This window comes from Eretmochelys imbricata, chromosome 2, assembly GCF_965152235.1.
Source record: "Eretmochelys imbricata isolate rEreImb1 chromosome 2, rEreImb1.hap1, whole genome shotgun sequence".
Taxonomy (NCBI): Eukaryota; Metazoa; Chordata; order Testudines; family Cheloniidae; genus Eretmochelys; species Eretmochelys imbricata.
This window is the reverse complement of record NC_135573.1, coordinates 9,213,048-9,229,568: the sequence shown is the minus strand read 5'-3', so window position 1 is coordinate 9,229,568 and position 16,521 is coordinate 9,213,048. Positions and strand designations below refer to the sequence as shown.

At 48.9% G+C, this 16,521-nt stretch overlaps 1 protein-coding gene across 1 annotated transcript in view; it reads right to left on the bottom strand.

Moving 5' to 3' along the window:
* Positions 1-16,521, bottom strand: part of LOC144261435 (uncharacterized) — a 75,342-nt gene that overhangs the window by 25,636 nt on the left and 33,185 nt on the right. Inside the window, exons 8-16 of the mRNA XM_077810999.1 lie at positions 16,350-16,451; positions 14,796-14,894; positions 13,055-13,255; positions 9,566-9,667; positions 9,375-9,473; positions 7,390-7,518; positions 6,167-6,295; positions 5,327-5,443; positions 4,025-4,123 (exon numbers count right to left, since the gene is read on the bottom strand). Of these exons, the coding sequence (XP_077667125.1) occupies positions 4,025-4,123; positions 5,327-5,443; positions 6,167-6,295; positions 7,390-7,518; positions 9,375-9,473; positions 9,566-9,667; positions 13,055-13,255; positions 14,796-14,894; positions 16,350-16,451 (1,077 nt within the window). The remainder of the gene's footprint in view (positions 1-4,024; positions 4,124-5,326; positions 5,444-6,166; positions 6,296-7,389; positions 7,519-9,374; positions 9,474-9,565; positions 9,668-13,054; positions 13,256-14,795; positions 14,895-16,349; positions 16,452-16,521) is intronic.

Here is a 16,521-nt window from a genome sequence, read left to right as displayed (position 1 = left end):
CAGTCCTCCAGCAGCATGCCCTCTCACTCTCAGCTCCTTGCATGCACCTCACTAACTGGAGTGAGAGCCTTTTTAAACCAGGTTTCCTGATTAGCCTTAATTAATTCTAGCAGCTTCCCAATTGGCTACAGGTGTCCTAATTAGCCTGCCTGCCTTAATTAGTTCTAGAAAGTTCCTGAGTGTTCTGGAATAGTCCTTGTTATTTTACCCAGGGAAAAGGGACCTGCTTAACCTGGAACTAATGTATCAACCTTCGACCACTCTTCTGTAGCCGTCTGGCCTCACCCTGTCACAATACGTACATAGTATCATAGGTATCCCGTGTGTTACAAACCATGTCCCTGCCCCATGTTGCTTACAAACTAACTAATCTGAAAGCACAGCTAGCTGGTAAGGGGTAGAGGAGATAGTGGCCGGGAAAGATGGCACATAGTTTTTCCAGGCGGAGCAAATCATCTATGGCATTTGCTTCACATGTTTCTTGTTCATTGTGTTTGAATAAAGTTTATTTCATGACTGGTTTGAGATTTAGATTTCTCCCCTTGGTGGGCTACTCTGGAAAGGCTTCTTGGGAGAAAGGAGTTCTAAGGCGGTGGAGGTTATGAACAAATCAACAAGCTATGTGTATTTGACCTCAGAGATACCCACATGCTCCTCCAGTCACTTTATGCTCGGTAAAAGGACCGGCTGGACATTAGCAAGGACAAAGAATAAAGTCTCTGCATGTGAACACTGCATAACTAACAACCAAACACAACACATGGAACCTTTAACAAGAACACCCCTGCCAGGGAGACCTTGGAAGAGACTAGCTGCAGATGTATGTGAATTACCTAGTAGTTGTGGACAATTTTTCCCGGTATGTAGAAATAATGTAGTTGGAAGACATAACATGTTGCGGAGTTATTGAGAAAATGAGGTTCATTTTTGCTCATTTCGGTATTCCAGAACAACTAGTGACAGACAACGAACCACAATTCACTGCACAGAACATAAGTCGTTCCCAATGAAATATGATTTTGATCCTATTACTGGCAGCCCACATTACTCACAGGCGAAGAAGAGGCTGAGAGAGCAGTACAGACAGCCAAGAAAATCCTATAGCAGGAAGATCCATTCCTTGCTCTTCTGACTTACAGATCAACATCAGTAGGAACTACTGGATATAGTCCAGCACAGCTCTTGGTGGGAAGACAACTCAGAACTGCTGCTCCAACTTTGGAAAAAAATCTGTCTCCAAAGTGGCAAGACATGAAGAGAGTAGCCAAATCAGATAAAAAGGCTAAAAGGAAACAGTCATGGGATAAGAGGGAAGGTCCTCTCATGGATCAGTAACTGGTTAAAAGACAGGAAACAAAAGGAGAGAGATAAATAGCTGTGTCCCCCAAGGATCTGTACTGGGACCTGTACTGTTCAATGTATTCATAAATGATCTGGAAAAAGGGGTAAACATTGAGGTGGCAAAATTTGCAGATGACAACAAAATTACTCAAAATAGTTAAGTCCAAAGCTGACTGCAAAGATTTACAAAAGGATCTCACAAAAATGGGTGACTGGGCAACAAAACAGCAGATGAAATTCAATGTTGGTAAATGCAAAATAATGCACGTTGGAAAACATAAAATCCCAATTATACCAACACAATAATGGGGTCTGAATTAGCTGTTACCACTCAAGAAAGAGACTTGGGGTCATTGTGGATCGTTCTCTGAAAACATCTCCTCAGCTTGGTGCAGCAGCAGTCAAAAAAGCTAACCAAGTTAGGTGCCATTAGGAAATGGATAGATAATAACAGAGGAAATATAATGGTGCCACTATATAAATCCATAGTATGCCCCCACATTGAATACTGCATGCAGTTCTGGTGACCCCGTCTCAAAAATATATATATTAGAATTTTAAAAAGTATAGAGAAAGGCAAGAAAAATGATGACGGGTGTCATAAATATAAAGGGAAGGGTAAACCCCTTTGAAATCCCTCCTGGCCAGGGGAAAGCTCCTCTCACCTGTAAAGGGTTAAGAAGCTAAAGGTAACCTCGCTGGCACCTGACCAAAATGACCAGTGAGGAGACAAGATACTTTCAAAAGCTGGGAGGAGGGAGAGAAACAAAGGGTCTGTGTGTCTGTCTATATGCTGTCTTGGCCGGGGATAGACCAGGAATGGAGTCTTAGAACTTTTAGTAAGTAATCTAGCTAGGTACGTGTTAGATTATGATTTCTTTAAATGGCTGAGAAAGGAACTGTGCTGAATAGAATAACTATTTCTGTCTGTGTATCTCTTTTGTAACTTAAGGTTTTGCCTAGAGGGGTTCTCTATGTTTTTGAATCTAATTACCCTGTAAGGTATCTACCATCCTGATTTTACAGGGGGGATTTCTTTATTTCTATTTACTTCTATTTTTATTAAAAGTCTTCTTGTAAGAAAACTGAATGCTTTTTCATTGTTCTCAGATCCAAGGGTTTGGGTCTGTGGTCACCTATGCAAATTGGTGAGGCTTTTTATCCAACATTTCCCAGGAAAGGGGGGGTGCAAGTGTTGGGAGGATTGTTCATTGTTCTTAAGATCTAAGGGTCTGGGTCTGTAGTCACCTAGGCAAATTGGTGAGGCTTTTTACCAAACCTTGTCCAGGAAGTGGGGTGCAAGGTTTTGGGAAGTATTTTGGGGGGAAAGACGCGTCCAAACAGCTCTTCCCCAGTAACCAGTATTAGTTTGGTGGTGGTAGCGGCCAATCCAAGGACAAAGGGTGGAATATTTTGTACCTTGGGGAAGTTTTGACCTAAGCTGGTAAAGATAAGCTTAGGAGGTTTTTCATGCAGGTCCCCACATCTGTACCCTAGAGTTCAGAGTGGGGGAGGAACCTTGACAAGGGGTATGAAACAGCTTCCATAGGAGTAGAAAGACTGGGACTGTTCAACTTGGAAAAGAAACAACCAAGGGCGGATATGACCGAGGTCTATAACGTCATGACCGGTGGAGAGAAAGTGAATAAGGATGTGTCATTTATCCCTTTACGTAACACAAGAACCAGGGGTCACCTGATGGAAATAAGTAGCAGGTTTCAAACAAAAGGAAGTATTTGTTCACACAACACACAACCAACCTGTGGAGTTTGTTGCCAGGGGATGTTGTGAAGGCCAACAGTATAACTGGGTTCAAAAAAGAATCAGATAAGTTCATGGAGGATAGGGTCCATCTATGGCTATTAGCCAAGATGATCAAGGATGCAACCCCATGCTCTGGGTGTCTCTAAGTCTCTGACTGTCAGATGCTGGGACTGGATGACAGTGGATGGATGACTCGATAATTGCCCTGTTCTGTTCATTTCCTCTCAAGCTATTGGCCACTGTTGGAAGACAGGACACTGGGCTAGATGGGCCACTGGTCTGACTATTCATATGTTCTTATGTTCTAAGAGCTTGTGAACACTTTTACAATAGACATCATTCAGTTTACAGAACTGCTGGTCTAGAGCCTGGTGACTGTGTTCGTGTCACACTGGATGGAGAGAAAGGATGGACAACTCCAGCTGCCGTGAAGAAAAATAATGGAGCACCCAGATCGTATGTGCTTGAGACCAAGACTGGAGAGCTCAATGGAAACCATGAACAGCTACAGTTTGTTTCTCAGAAAGATCAATCAACAGAGCAAACTCTACACATGAAGGATGAAGAACAAGAAGACAACGACTCAAGGATTCTAGACTGACCACAGCTAGTCATTGCAACTACAGGGTTCGAGTTGTGTAGTTAGAAAGCCAGTACATTTCAGAGAAACACAACAGACTGATACTTCCCAAACTTCAGAGACAGCGTGATAGTGTAAATATTGTAAGGGGTAGGAATGTACAGCTTAAAGGGGGAGATGTAATAGAATGCTAAACTGTATTATACTGTGTGTAAAATACCTTATTTAATCTCACCTCAGCCGTACCTCCTTCTCCCACAGCCCCTGCACGCACTCAGACCGCCACGCCCCTCTGAGAACTCGGGTTGTGGTGACACCAAGGAGGCGCCTGTCCCCTACCTCATCGAAGACATCGACACGAGCGTGGTGCTGGAGCAGGATCTTCACTATCGCGGTGTGTCCTCGCTCTGCTGCCACCAGCAACGGGGACCAGTCATTCTAGAGAAGGGAGGGAGCGACGGGGCCTGCTTAGCTCTTTGTCCCTTCCCCGCTATTGTCACACCCCTCGAGAGTCAACACTCTCTGAGGTTCAGAAATGCTGTTAATTCAGTGGTGGTGAAAGGTGCTGGACTAGCGGCCCCAGTGACGGAAGCTCCGTGTAGCCACAAGACGATGGCAGCACCAGTTTCCGCACACACCTTCCTTGCCAATGCGTTCTGGAGGGACCCACCTCTGGCACTGATATGGTACCTCAGTAAGTTCCCCCCTCTCTTCTGGGGTGGTTGTCAGTTAACACCTGCTGTGCCGGTGGCTCTGTGACGTGGCCACCCATCTCCTCAGAAAGGGACTGAGGCCACCAGCTCACTCCATGTCAGCCAAAGAGCCGGCAGATGGCAATGACTCCTCACCACTACCCACCCAGCCTAGGGGCAAATGACCCATCACCATCCCCCTGGGACAACTGCCCCCCTAGACCTTTCCAAGCCAATACACCACCAGAGACTGCTTTATTTCAGTGGTTAAAGGTAAAACTGGTGAACTGGAGCACATGGCCCCTTTGCGTGAAGAGGATCTGGGATTTCTGAGTAGCCAGTGTTAGGAGCTGAGTCTCACAGGGGAATGCTCCAAGGCGACTCAGGGACTGGGGTTCACCTCTTGTTAACCTGCCAGGCAAAAACAGAACTGGTATAGCCTGGAGGAGAGTGCTTGGGTGGCTGACAGGCCAGTGTTGTCAGGGAACTTACAAGCCAGACTCCGGCATGCTGCAAGCAGGGGGTAACCAGGGGACTCAATGCTCTGGGTACCCCAAGAACCATCCCATGGAACTATAGCGTAAAGAGTTGAGTCAAGGCACCATGCAGTTATCTATGGTTAGTGAGTATTGTTCTCTCTGCTGACAACTGAATATAGCCTGCCACTTGCCTAGTTGGGAAGGATTTTTCTTCAGCATCCATATCAGTTTAGCAGCATCAAGGCATGCTGGCTATTTACCATTTCCCTGGCTATTCAAAGTCAAAGGTGATGAAGGGTACAAGGTCTAGATTTTTGCACAGTTTGCTCAGTGTGGAGCAGAACTCCCTCACCTCGCTTACATTGCAATGGAACTCTCCTGAACTAAACTTTATTCTGCTGATTGCTCCTGCTGGGGAAATGCTCCCCTCAGAGATGCAGGGGTGAGGTCCCAGCCCAGAACAGAAATACCTTGGCTTGCTTGTTAATGGACTGCTGCATTTGGCTGGTGCTAATGTGCTTAAGCATCTCCAGCAGGACGTCCGCATTGCCCACACGGGCGCAGTAATGCAGAGGGGTCTCAAGGGACTGCAACACAGAAATAACCAAAGGGACTCTGAGAAACTGCTCTCCGTGCACCCAGTTAGCCTGAACAACTTTGCCACCCACCCGGGCAAGAGTGGGGGACACCTTAAAAACAAATGTCCTGCCTGTTATGCATAGACCATGAAGGGAAGGGTTTGCTCTGGGGTCCTTAACCAAAACTCTTTCCTCTCCACTATGGTGCAACATGCTCTGCACTGGTTGTTTCTCCAGGTGATGGGCTCCACCTCAGAGGGGGCTGCGCTTTGCTGGTGTGGTGCATCTAGAATGGGGGAAGTGCTTTGGGATCCATCAAGATGCACAGAAATATCAATGTGCGTCATAAACATACAGTTTTGTTTGTAATTATTTTCTAAAGTCTGTATCCAAGTGACTGCGTATCCAAGTGACTGCGTGGGGGCTTGTTTTCAAAAGAGCTAAGCACATAAGCTGCTTTAACAAGGACAATGGCACTTTTGCCAATAACTCCCCATGTGGCCCACTGAGTAAACGACCCTTCTGCCAGGAGTCTTCAGGACAAACAGGACACAGAATAAACTCCAGCTTCATAGGTCTGGGAAAACCCATGCCCCCAACTTTGCTAACTTTGAAGTTCTGTTCAGTCTGTTGGAAGGAGCTCGGCAGACAGCCCATACGCTGATAACAAAAACAGTGATGGCATACATCCACTGAGCCTTTTTCCCCCAGGGGCCCCAGGCTCGTACGTACCACTCTCGTGGTACGGGAGATGTCGGCATCGTACTCCATGAGCATGGCAATGATCTTGGTCTCCTCCCCCTCAAAGTGAACCATGTCCTTCTTCACTGCGGCAGCCAGGTGGAGGGGTGTCTCCCCTGCCTGCGAAAGGGTACGAGCCAAAACACAACAAGCAAAACAGCACACGCACCCACCACCTCTGATTGTGCCATCACGCAGTGCTGTTCTGTAACCACTTGGGGTTAGCACAGAGCCTGGGCAAGCACAGGAAACTGCGTCCTGCAAACCAGGGAATCTGGCCAACTTCCTCCGATTCTTCCCTATTCATCTACAGCTCCCCTGCATGGAGGCTACTCTCAGTTTATCCTACCCTGTGTTCAAGGCTCTCCCATGCTCATGAGTGGTAGCCAAAAACGGCCTTTTCCCTTGCTAGGTCATTGATCTCGCCATAGAGGGGCTACAACTCAGCAGGAGTTTGCCCTTCTGCCTCAAGTCTTCCAACGAACTCCGTATGAATGTGGAGATTGAACAGCAGCCCATCCGCTGTTGTAGGGTCTGATCCAAAGCCCACGGATGTCAGTGAGAGTCTTTCCATTGACTTAGGATCAGGACCATAGAGAGGAACCCAGAGCAGAGTGAGGTGGAGAGAGGGGACAAGAAAGGGTGGGAGGATTTCTGGGCAGAAAGTGGCAGTTTGGGCAGACCCAGAGCCGAGAAGTGGTTTCTAGTACCACCACTGAAAAGCAGCTTTCTGTGCCACACCTTCCAGACTTGGAAGGGACTGGACCTCCCAGTGGAAGGTAGCGGTGGGAAGGGAGCCTTCAGAGGAAGTGGAGGGTCCTACAAATATAGCCATCTTACAATACCACTTGCTAATTGAGTTGATGCCCAGTGTATCGGCCTAGTCCCGTGGCCTTATCTATCATGCTGGGGGTGGGCCTGGGGTGCTTGTTGCCATTCTCACCCGGTGCCCTTCAGACAAATAGGGACTCTGCCACACAGCCCTCCTCCTCGCCATAGGAGTGGGTTACTGATCGAATGTGAGCACCTCCGGCTGTCCCCATGGGAGGGTGACAAGTTTGAGAGGTGTTTCTGTGACTTGGCTAGGAGGGGTTCATTCCCCCATGCCATGTCATCCCTCCCGCCCCCCACACATGTACATAGCATGCTCTGTTTCACATGCCCAGACATTGGGCCCGTCTCATGTACAGGCCCCTCCCTCTCCCCCTGGTCACCTTGTTTTCCTGGTTGACGCAGGCGGAGGCCTCCGCGTGGCTCTTCTCCGTGGCCAGGTAGTTGAGGATCTCCTCCACCACGGGCAGGTGGGAGTGCTGCACGGCGATGTGTAGGGGGCACTCTCCAGCCTGCCGGCAGGAAAGGGGCATTCAGATGGGCGGCTGCCTCGCTTACAGGGCTGTCTCTGGTACTGCACACGCCATCTCCCACCACGATATAAAACAATCTCCTCCCATCTCATCCTCATTCCCTCTCTCCTCCCAGAAATGAATGACCTTGCCAGGCATGGTGGCAGCTGACCCAGCCACATGCGGAGAACCATCCCTCAAGCCTGGCTCTAAACTCCTCCCTCTTCAGCCTCCGCACGTCTAGGTCTGTAACCCGAATAAGGCTAAAGGGGGATAAACCACCCCATTCCTTTAGGGTCTCAGTTCCCTTCAGACATTCACTGACAGCGCAGAGAGTCACATGGCTCGAGTGTGTATCATAGAGGTTGTTCTGTGGATGGTGTCCTGCATGCTACAGAAGTGCCAAGGGCTCTGCCTGAAATTTAAGGTTCTTTGAGTTTCAGGATCATTGTCTATGACTCTCCCGCACCGGGCTGAGCAATCATTAGTATGAACACGGTTACTGAGTCTATACAAGAGATTTCCTATTGGCTCCACACCCAAGCGCTAAGCAGGATTGATCCCTGCTACATCAGCCTTTCTAGCTGTGAGACAGTAAAAGCAACCCGTAAAAACAAACAAACTCAAAATATTGGGCCAATGCCCCCTTTAAAAAACACACACAAAACTTTGTGATGGAAAAAGGAATCCTGAATAGTCCCCCAAGTTCCCTTCTTTATTTTTTCCCCAGGTTTTGTCTGCCCCTCAATACTCTATGGTGACTGGACAGCGACAGAAATGATCCCGTCACAAGAGTCAAGAGAGTAAAGTTGAGCAATCGAGAGTGGGAGAGACCATTTCAAAGTCTTTTCTGGCTTGTTTTTGACAGCAGCTCTTTCTAGTCAATAGCTCATTACTAGTCTGGAGAAAGGAAGTCTTCGTTAACTACCCACCTCCCCCCACCTGTTCAGTGGCACATGCTCTGAAACGCGGAAGAGATTTTCCAGCAAAATCAAGGACCGGCAGCACCAACACTCATATTTCTAAAGTAAAAAACAGACACTAAAAAGCAAAAGCCCAACGCTCTCAGGCTGCCTTTCTAACCAGAGAGAAGCCAAAAGGGCACAAACCCAAGGGCTACAAGCCTTTTTAGGTCGGCTTTCTCCACTAACCAGAAGGCAGTTGTGTGCATTTGGTTTTGGGGTGAATTGTAATGCTCCTGCGAACGGGGACGCTGGCAAAAGCTGAGCCTAGCAGGGCAAGCAGCACCAAGCTTCCTGCCCACCCAGCTTTGCATTTCCATCACCCAGCCCTGGGGTCTCCCCAGATCAGACACTGCTCATCGAAACAAGGCCGACCCAGCTGCGCGGAGGGGGGCTACAGAGCGGACTGGGAGACCGGCGAGCTCATTGAAACACTTAAAACCTAATTCCTGTGTGAGCCCAGCTGTCCAGAAGAGACAGGCCAATGTATTCACAGCTCACTCCATCACCTGGTTATTTTACTTGGCCTCATAACTGCTAAATAATGAGCAATCCGGGTTTGTTTGACAGATCGGTCTAACCCTTTGTGCATGTTAACGTTAAGACATATTTTAGTTCTGACATAAATCCCAATGGGATAAGACTGAGGTTGAAGAAATGATCATCACTGGCCCACCGTGGGCTGGATGGTCCCAGCTGCTGGGGGTGCACTGGAACCAGTGCTCAGTACACACACAGGTCCTGGCTACTCCTGACGGGGCAACGTATGGGACTTGGTGGGCCAATGGTCTGATCTGCTCTGGCAAGTCTTGTGTTCCTGGTCTTTCCCACAGAAGGTTCCTGGGACATGCGGCAGAGACCGAGTGGGTCTCGGCTGCCTTGGGAGCCACCTACCTTGGACTGTGAGGTGAGTTCCCCTCCTTCCTCGATCAGGGCCTTGATCATCCTCAGGTTGCCGTGGCGAGCTGCGATGTGCATGGCCGTCTCACCGTTCTGCAGCCAGAGCGCAGCACTGAAATGAGTGACATGCCAGCAGGATCCAGCCCCTCCCTCTTTGCCCCCAGGAACGTGGCTGCATGCTTTACCTCTTGTTCCACATTGACGTCGGCGCCGCTCTTCAGCAGCATCTCTGCCACCTTCTCCCCCTCGTGGATGCAGGCTGCGATGTGCAGAGGCGTCTCCTGGGCCTGGGGGAGACACAGAAGAAGATTTAGAGCCCTGTGGAACAGCGTCGGCTTCTCTTATTACATTCACTCAACCTGAGCCTCCTTGGTGTCTGGCACCCTGCGTCATCACTTACCCCTGTGCAAGGGGGAGCAGCATGGGGGCCTTCTGACTGGGTAGGTTTCACAACCACCTAGTACACAGGGTGCAAAGCAGGGGGGAATCAGGCCTGGTATATTTCATACACTTCTCAGAACCCATGATTGTCAATCTCAGTCTCCCCGGGACACCTGGAGTCTTCTTAGCCTCCCCGAGCTCCAGTGTCCAGAATGAGTGGCATGAACGCCTTCTGCCTGACAGCCAGTCCTGCCCCTGATCTAGGGCTGCAACCTTCAAACCTCATCCCATGGCACGAGGTCATTGAGACATGGGCAGAAATTTTCTGAATTTTGATTTTGTTTTGAGAAAATGTTCACATTCCGCTCCCCCCTCATTTTTTATCCAGCTCTTGTTGTGATGATGTCACTGAAGAATTAAAGCCTCATCACCACACCATGGTAGGACCTCTCACATCATGACACTGTATCAGTTCGGGAGGTGTTTTGGTGCAGAGTTCACAGTCAATTGCAGGGCATGGGACTGCCATGTTGAAATCCAAACTGGTCCACAATAATCAGTCAACCCTTTCTCACCCTCCCCTCAAGACTAGTGGGAGAGTCATCATCAAGGTAGGAGGAGGAGCTCTCCCTTTTCCCTTCTAAAACCCCAGATCTGGTGGCTTTGGTCATATTTATATGATTTCATTTATCCAGAAATCAAAGGTGAATGTATAAAGCTATGACACCATCTGGAACCCAACCCAGTTAGCACTTTCTTTCCAAGATAAAACCTCATAACTATTAAATAAATTGCAATTCTATTGTATCGGACAGACTCTCAAACTACCAGGGATTTCTGTCATTGTGAGGATCAGATTGAGGTAGGTTAGCTCCATCTCCCTACCTACAAGATCCCCATAGCTACCTTGCTAGCACACCATGCTGCTAGTTTCAGCCTGCTTTTTATAGTTTGATTTCTGAGAGCTGCAGGGATTAAACCAAAGAGAATCACAACAAAACACAGGTTAGAGCTGGGCAAAATTTTTCAAAGAATTTTTTTTTTTTAAAAGTGAAATAATGTAGATTTGGGTCAACTGAAACATTTTGCAAATTTGTGTTGAATTTGCCTAATTGTTTTGGTCACAAAAAACAACAATGACAAAAATTTTCTGAAAAAGTTGAAATGTTTCATTGGGTTGTTTTTGAAATGAAACGTTCTAACTTTTCAATTCAGAACAACTTTCCCTTTTGAATTTTACTTCAATGGAATGTAAAGACACATTTTAAAAGGTAAAAAACTGGAAAACAAAACCAGATGGAATCGTTTTTGATTTTTTGGTTTGGCCACTGAACCAAAAAATCAGTCCCAGCTCTGGCAGAGATGGCAAAGCTCTGTGTGGGCCATTGCAGGATTGCTGCCTACACCACGTGTGGACTAGATGACCCAAGAGATCCTTCCATCTCAAACTTGTAGGATTCCACATTCTTCAGTGCTTTGCAGAGGCTACTTCTAAATGTCTCCCATGTTGATTATTCCCAGTATCGTCAGAATGAGACACCCCGGGAGCACACAGAGGCCAGTGACACCCAGAAACTTCACAAGTAATTACATGGCCGTTATCAACAATTCTGTTATGCCGATAAACAATGGCACAAAACACTGAAATCCAGTGGCAGATAGACGGGGGCATAAAGTTTTTTAGCCTTATGACTGATCACTCACATCTCCTGCTGAAGAGCCCCGGAGTGCCAGTCATTATCTTTCCCATCATCATCATCATTTGTGGCTGTCCTCCTGGCAGTGCCGGTGCCACCCCTTTGGGGGCCCTAAGCAGGAATATTTTGCTCTGCCCCCAACACATACTAATAATTAACAGGGGGCCCCGTTGAGCTGCTTGGGGCCCTGAGCAATTGCTCAGTCTGTTTATGCCTAGTGCAGGCTCTGTGTCCTGGCATCTCCTCGTGTGTCTTCCCCCATCCCCATCCCCGCCAGCACACAGGCCTGACAACACCTTGTATCCTGTGTCATGCTTACACATGCTAAGGCTCATACATATGCATAAGGGTTCCATACTTATCCGTATCCACATTCCACTGATTTAGGGGTGTCCCATTTCTCAGTGGCTACCCCCTTATTGTCAGTAACATCTACATTAGTGAGTTACCATAGAAACTAGAGGCTATTACAGAATTCCCCAAAATGTTAGTTTCAGGTATCCTGCGGTATTAACTGGAACATTGTGGCATATTTTCCAGTCTATTGCTGCATGGTTTCCTGAACATCGGCACTTAACACATCTTTTACTGTGATCTTACACTTTATCGGCACCAGGTTATCTTTCAGTATAGTCATGCTAACCTGTTTCAGGCCTAAGCCTTGTGTGGCTCAACTGAATATTTTACAGGCCTTTAGGCCCTGGGTCACAATACTCATGAATACGTATATTTCACCTCTATATCCCAAATATACTTACTGTCTTTTATTCTTGGCTACAAAGCCTCTGACACTTCTCTTGGGAGAATACTCCACAGCCTTTAGATCTCGCTATTAGGGGCTTTGCCGTCACTGCTTGTTATAAATCCCTAACAACCTCCATCCCTCAGAAGCATTTACAGCATGGCTAGCGGCTCGTGTCCCACGGAAGTGGTGCTTAACGGATCTGCACAACGTCTTTCTATTTGTTCCAGCATCATACAAATAAAGAGGAATATTTCCAGCCCAGAGGAGCTGTCTGTACAGGTCCCATTAGCTTTATTGGGGGTACACACTTATAACTCCCTCACCCCAGCCAGCTACAATCCATCCCAGGGTGTCCTGTTTCAGAGGGGTTTCCCTGCGTGTGCTCAGGGCTCTCACACCCCAGCTGGCGAAAGTCCGTGTCAGCCAGTCCCCACGGTTCAGGCACACGGCTAGCTGTTCTTCCCTGGTGCAGAAAACGCTGCTGGCGGGTGGTGCTGTGACGCCACCTGGTGTACGTTTGCAACAACACTACAACCGGGTTCAGAGGGAGCCTGGAGTAGCCTTCTGGTTTTTTAAAACCGATCGGGGCAAATTCGAATTGGATGCAGCAGAGCTCTATGTCAGTGAATGAAATCCCAGCAGAGCCCACAAAGATCCTGATCACTTGGCAGTCTGTACCCCTCTGATACAGGGAGGGCATCGAAAACACAACCCGCTTGGGTGCCGGGGGGATTGGGAATAACATGGTATTGTTACAGCAGAGGAAGTAAGAAAGAAGCACTGATTATGAAAGCAGGAACTAAGGTTACACCGCCTGCAAGGAAGAGTCACACCCCAAGTTTCGCCCCTACCTTGCCTCCCTTGAGTTGGACCCGGGCCCCAAAGCCCAGAAGAGTCTGTACCACCAGCGGCTTGCAGTGCTGGGCAGCAATGTGCAGGGCCGTGTAGTTTTCTTTGGTTCGAGCGTCCACCTCTGCCCCCCTTTGCAGCAGGGCCTTCACCACGGCAGCATGACCGCGCTTGGCTGCCGCGTGCAAGCAGACCGCCCCATTCTGAAAGAGAGGCAATTGGTTCCACGGGCGCTTGGATTTTCAACACTCACTCCCTCCATCCACTCTGACACCTTAACGTGTGCGGGGCGGATCGATTTGCCAGAGGGCTGGGGCATCACTTGTGCCGGAGGAGCTGGTATGGCCACTCTGTGGAGCTGGGGCTGTGGCAGACTCACATCCACCGTGGATCAGGCATGAGATGGGGGACACAACACGCATGGATCAGGGGGTTACACTGGCTCTTTGTGGCTAAGAAAAGTGGAAATATAGAAAGCTAGGTGGGGAAACAATTGTGTGTGGGGGATTATGAAAGTAATTTGGGGGTAACCGTCATCGAAATTTGGATGAAAGTTTGTGTTGAAATGAGAAAGACTTCTGCCAGTTCCATAAATCAAGTCCTGGTGATACCGAAATATTGCTCCTGGCACCCTTCTTATGCATGTGAGACACCTGGCAGCCTCCAGAGCTCGTCAGAAAAAGGTATGGAAAATGTACGAAGAAATGAACATTTTTCATTGGGTTTGAAATATTCAGTGAAATTTTCTCCCCTCCCCAAAAATATCACTTTGTTTTGGGGGGGGGGGGGCGGCAGGGGGTGGACAGCCAGAGGTGAATATATTTCCCCAACATTAGTCTGTTCTATGCAAGGTTTATTGGGACTGGAAATGCAGTTTCAATAAAGCAGATGCAACTCCAGGCTAAGATGACAGCTGGGAAGGAAAGATGCAGCAGTAAGGGCAGCAGTATGGCTAATGGAAACAGTTTAATAAACAAGTTGGACTCCTACAGCATCTTAGCACTCAGGATCTCGGTGTGTTTTGGAAACAGTGAGTCTTATACCATTCGCTAGGAGAAAGGTAGAAATCCCCATTTCACAGATAGGAAAACCGAGGCAGAACGTTATTAAAATGACTTATGTGATGCCGCATAATTAAATCAGTGACAGCTGAGTGGAGCCCTGCCACACAGTTCACATATCTGATATATGGTGTCTGTCCCAGGCATGCTACTGTCTGGGATGGTTTATAAGATCATAAGTTGCTAGGGTGGTGGGAAATAAACCTCTCTTGTCTCAATTTTTACTTTTCCAGTAAAAAAATGAAGGGGAGAAAGTAAGCTTTTAAAAAATCTTTTGATAAATTTCAAACAACGTGACATTTTTTCACAAGGTAATGTCTGTTATTGGACAGCTTCTGTTGGGGAGAGAGACCAGCTTTCGAGCCACACACAGCTCTTCTTCAGGACCTGTTGGTCCGAGGATATTCAAGAGACGAGGACCCGAAGAAGAGCTCTGTGTGGCTTGAAAGTGTGTCTCTTTGCCCAGCAGAAGTTGGTCCAGTAAAAGCTATGACCTCGCCCGCCTTGTCTCTCTAAGATCCTGGGACCGACACGCTACAACATCACTCCATCTTCTTTGTGAACATTTTTGTTTTGGCTGAAAAGGCGTTTTCCGTCCCCCCGAACCCAAGTGTTGGTTGGATGTTTTGGAGCAGCTCTAGCAGCTGACATTGGCCCTGCCTGACTCTCCGTGCTGGTTTACCTTATCGGGCATGTGCAGCAGGACTCCTTTCTTCAGGAAAGCCAGAGCGGTGTCAGGGTGCCCATGCTCAGAGGCAACATGCATGAGGGTGCTACCGTCCTGCAGGGAGCAAGGATGGGCAGCAAGTAAGAATGACAAGAATCTCTGGGCTAGGCAAGAAGCTGGGCAAAGGTTCCACAGGTGGAATGGGTCAGATAAGGACCCTGCCTCCCATTCCCCTCCTAATGTCCCAACCCCATCTCCCTCTGTCCCTCCAATTTCATCAGTATAGTATTCCTGTACCACAGCTGTCTCCTGCTTTCACCTGTGCACCGGAAACAGGCTCTTTCTGGTGCGCGGGCCCTTCTGGGCAGCTGTCACAATGCACCGGCACTTGTGCTGCTTGTGACTGACATTACAACGAGGGCTGGGCGCCTACAGGCAACATGCTCATCACAGCTACAGTGGACACAGGCAATGTTGGGGATAGAACAGAAAATCAGCCCAAACACTGGCCTCTCCCACATGACACAACAGTGAATCCTCCTCAGCTGGCACTAGGGTAGGGGTGGGCTAACTACGGTGCAGGGACCACATCCGGACCTCTAGACATTTTAATCCGGCCCTCGAGCTCCCACCAGGGAGCGGGGACAGGGGCTTGGCCCACTCCGCGCGGCTCCTGGAAGCAGCGGCATGTCCCCCCTCTGGCACCTATGTGTAGGGGCAGCCAGGGGGGCTCCGCACCCAGGAACCGCAGCCAATGGGAGCTGCAGGGTGGCACCTGCGGACAGGGCAGTGTGCAGAGCAGCCTGGCCAAGACTCCACATAGGAGCCGGAGAAGGGACACGCTGCTGCTTCTGGGAGCTGCTTGAGGTAAGTGCCGCCCGGAGCCTGCATCCCTGAGCCACCTCCGCACCCCAACCCCCTCCCACCCTCTGAACCCCTCAGTCCCAGCCTGGAGCACTGTCCTGCACCCCCAAACCCTCATCCCCAGCCCCACCCCAGAGCCTGCACCCCCAGCCAGGACCCGCACCCCCTCCCTCACCCGAACCCCCAATTTTGTGAGCATTCATGGCCTGCAATACAATTTCCATACCCAGATGTGGCCCTCGGGCCAAAAAAGTTGCCCACCCCTGCACTAGGGCTTTTATCCTCTCAATGGGCCACCACCATATGGCAACATGCGCAGCCAGTGTATTACAGTGGAAGTGTCCCCACATCACATTTCCGTGTGGATTCCATTTAGAGCCTTGCGACCTTTGTGCCCACAACCCAAACGTCTTTGAACAAACCAGTTCCCTGACAAAGAAAGGCACGTGCACTGCCCTGACTGAGAAAGCCGGCTAATTCTCGCCTATTCCTTGGCTTTACACCTCATTTCCCAGCACTGTGTGTGAATAGACATGCTGAGGGTGTGGCGCCAAGCTAAGGCAACAAGGACCTAATTTCCAAGCCAGTTTTGTCTAGCTCAAGATTGTGAGCAGCAACCAAACAGTGGGTACAAGTCGTGGTCCTCTCTGGCCCGTATGCCAAGCTGCTACTCAGAGGAACGTAGACACACCCACACACACTCACCTTAGTGCGAGCTAGCACATTGGAGTGGAACTTCTCCGTCAGCAACTCCACCACATTGGTGTGGCCTCTTTCTGCAGCGATGTGCAAGGGGGACCTGTCCATCTGCAACCATCAAAGAGAGCAGCGTTTCCAGGGAAGCAACTGGAGCTGCCGGCATTTATATGCAAGTGTA